The sequence below is a fragment of the Nematolebias whitei genome, chromosome 18 (assembly GCF_014905685.2).
Source record: "Nematolebias whitei isolate Nwh7 chromosome 18, NemWhi1, whole genome shotgun sequence".
Taxonomy (NCBI): Eukaryota; Metazoa; Chordata; class Actinopteri; order Cyprinodontiformes; family Rivulidae; genus Nematolebias; species Nematolebias whitei.
The window spans coordinates 2899741-2902811 of record NC_056515.1 but is presented as its reverse complement, the minus strand read 5'-3'; the positions used below and the strand labels follow the sequence as shown (position 1 = coordinate 2902811).

The 3071-nt window shown below is 35.3% G+C and overlaps 1 protein-coding gene across 1 annotated transcript in view; it reads left to right on the top strand.

The window, feature by feature from the left end:
* The window catches only part of ptpa (protein phosphatase 2 phosphatase activator), a 75139-nt gene extending 72707 nt beyond the window's left edge, over positions 1–2432 (top strand). The window contains exon 10 of the mRNA XM_037692570.1: positions 1898–2432. Coding sequence (XP_037548498.1) covers positions 1898–1972 — 75 coding nt within the window. The 3' untranslated portion in view covers positions 1973–2432. The remainder of the gene's footprint in view (positions 1–1897) is intronic.
* Positions 2433–3071: the final 639 nt, after the last annotated feature.

Below are 3071 nucleotides of genomic sequence, written 5' to 3'. Positions count from 1 at the left end.
TTATTTTATGGAGCTCCTTTTATCAACATAAAAATTAATGATATCATTTATTTTAGAGATTGCATTTTATTTTATTATGATTTATTTATTTATTTACTTTTTTTTAAGTTTAAAAGTTAAAATGTTAGTCAATAAAATTATGTACCGGTATTTATCACTGGTTATTTTATATATTTACTTCAGGCCTACAACCACTTCACATTCATTCACACAACATAAAATATAGCTTAGCTCTTCAGAAAACACTTTTACATGTTTTCTGGGATCCGACACAATAGACATCTCTCATCTTAAAAATCATAACACAATATAGACCGACTCTCTGTTGTCTCAAAAAACACAAGGACCTCTTGTCCTAAATTCCAGAACCCCTTGTCTGGCACAAAATCAGCAACTCTTTGCTGTCACTTTGGAATCTCCTGTTCCGTTCTCTGGCTTCTGTTTTTTTTTTTTTTTTTTTATTATCACAGCTGAATTTTTCCCAATTTCACAAAATTGTTGCTGTTCGCTTACACTGCACAATGCATTACTATTTTTAGATTTCACTTGTAATTTTTTCAGCAGCAATCTGTCGACAGATTTAAAGGATTTTTTTTGCTATAAATACAGAAACAAACAGTGTCTGGTTAAAAGCCTGGGGTCCGGTCACCTCAGCAGCAGACGTGAACAGGAATCTTTTATTAAAAAAAAAATCATAATTACCTTGAATATGGGCCCAAAATCCTGGATTCACGCTTTTGAAAAGAAGACTAGAAGTTTCCCAAAGACTCATTTCCATGTTGGTTGCGCCAAAATGTAGTGGCATCTATATTAGTACTCTTGGGTTCATTAAATAAAACAGTAGACACCTTGGTTCTGTTCGACAGCAAAATGGGGGTTTTATTTGAAGCTTAGCCACTAAGGCGGAACAGCCAGAAAATACCTCGGGACCTCAAAAGAAAAAACCCCTACCTAAACACAGTTTCTGCTCACTTTTATACTCTCCGGCTTATGTAAAGACCAGCACACGAACATACTTGTTTTTGCCAAAAGAGTTGTTATCTGGCATTTGCAGATTTCCATATAAGACGATGTTATTCGACCAATCAGTATTACTGGAGACACTTTCCTGGGTTTGTGACAAGATATTTGACACACAAATTTCCCGTAAGATAAACACACCCCTTTTTCCCGGCATTGGGACACAGAAAACAAATTCCTATCAGGTCAGGTTGACATGAACACTCAGGTTGTTAAAACAGTTCTGATGGAAAACGGTCTTATACAAGCAGTTGATCTTATGCCCAGAAATTCCAGGAAGATAAACAAGTACATCCTGATGCATGCTCAATAATCCAGGTGGAAAAATCCAAAAAATTTCAATCTGGTCCTCTGGACATGTCTTTTTTTTTTTTTTTTTTTTTTATCCAGAGGACCAGATTGCACTTTTTTGGATAAACAAGTACAGGTCAGCTCAAGCACATTTCAGAATCTGTTAAAAGCAAGTTCTGTTGAACACAGTTGTTGTAAGTTAAGACATTTGCTTTTGGCCTTATTAAACAGATTATCAAATTAATAAAGTTTCTTAGATTCTACAACAGCTGTAAAACAAAAAAAGTATCATACGACTTTTATCGTAATTCTTCGACTTTATTCCCGTAATTTTATGGCTTTTTTTTTTTTTAGCGTGGCAATGTGTTTTTTTTTTTTTTAGCGTGGCTGTAAAGCTCCATCGTAAAAGTGAGACACATGTTGATACATGTCCAATCATCTTGTAACAGTGTTGTTTATTGACTTTATTTGTTTTATACAATAACATGATTTCTGAAAGAATTCATTATATTAAGATTTTATGTAACTTTATTAACCTGACATGTTAGCACTTAGCTTAACTTCTCTTGGTTCTGTTGTATTTCAGTGTTTGGAGAAGTTCCCGGTGATCCAACACTTTAAGTTTGGCACCCTGCTCTCCATCCAGCCGGTGAAGCCTTAATGAAGACCAAGGAGACTAAAATCCCACCAACTCACCCTCTGGCGTCCTTTAGTCCAACAGTAGCAAATATCATCCATGGATTCTGAGACATGTGCTCCCTGGTCTGTGTGCACATAGTCCTGAACGTTGGCAGACGTCTGGGACCAACATTGTGGTTGAACTCTGACTTCCTGTTTGTGTTATTTATAAAATGGCTTCACTTTTTGTTTTTTGGATGTGTGAATATGGATTGAGATCCTGACTGAATGGAGCTGATGCTGATAAGAATGATGGAAAGTTGTCTCTCTTTTTTTTATTTTTTTTTATTTGTTTTTTTTTGCATTTACAGCCAAAGTTTTAAATTTAGTTGCAACAACTGAAAACTCTTTAAACAGGTGAAACGACAGTAAAAAACATTTTTCAGATAAAAAGCTTTGCATGAAAATCTTTGTCCCGTCGCTGTCTTCATAGAGCTCCAGAAAACCAGAGTCAGAGTAAAAAATGAAATTATATCCGCTCTGCTCTGATACCATGATTTGAACAAATAAAATAAAAAAGTGGTTCTGGTTGTGTCGTTCATGTTTTCAGACTCACTCCAACAGAAAATTAAGCAGTAGCTCCTTTTTTGCTTTTCCTTTGGTGTGTTTTGTTGATTGTCACGTTTCTGCTTTTAAATTCGACCAAAGTAAAGTTGTTTTTGTCACAGTGGAGAAAATCTCATTGTTTTGTTTGTGGTTCCCTTCAGGTTGAACTGACAAAAGCTAAATGAATAAGATAAATGTAATTTCCTGTGAAAATGAAGTGAATGCTTCCTGCTGAATGATTCCAGCTGAAAAGGTTGCATTGCTGAACTGTTGATGCGAGTTGAATTCGAACAGATTGCAGTTGTTGAAAGCAGGAAAACTAATCTAAATTAAAAACAGCTGAAATGTGGAGAAAAAGCTAAATATAGCAGAAATTAGCCAAATAAGCTGAAATTGACAGAGGGGCTGAAAAAGCCAGAGAGGTTTTGTCATTTCAGTTATGTACAAGTACGGTACATATAACAAAACAACGTTCTTCCATGATGCACACAACGTGCTAAAAATACAACACCGTGCAGATATGCAACAGTACAATA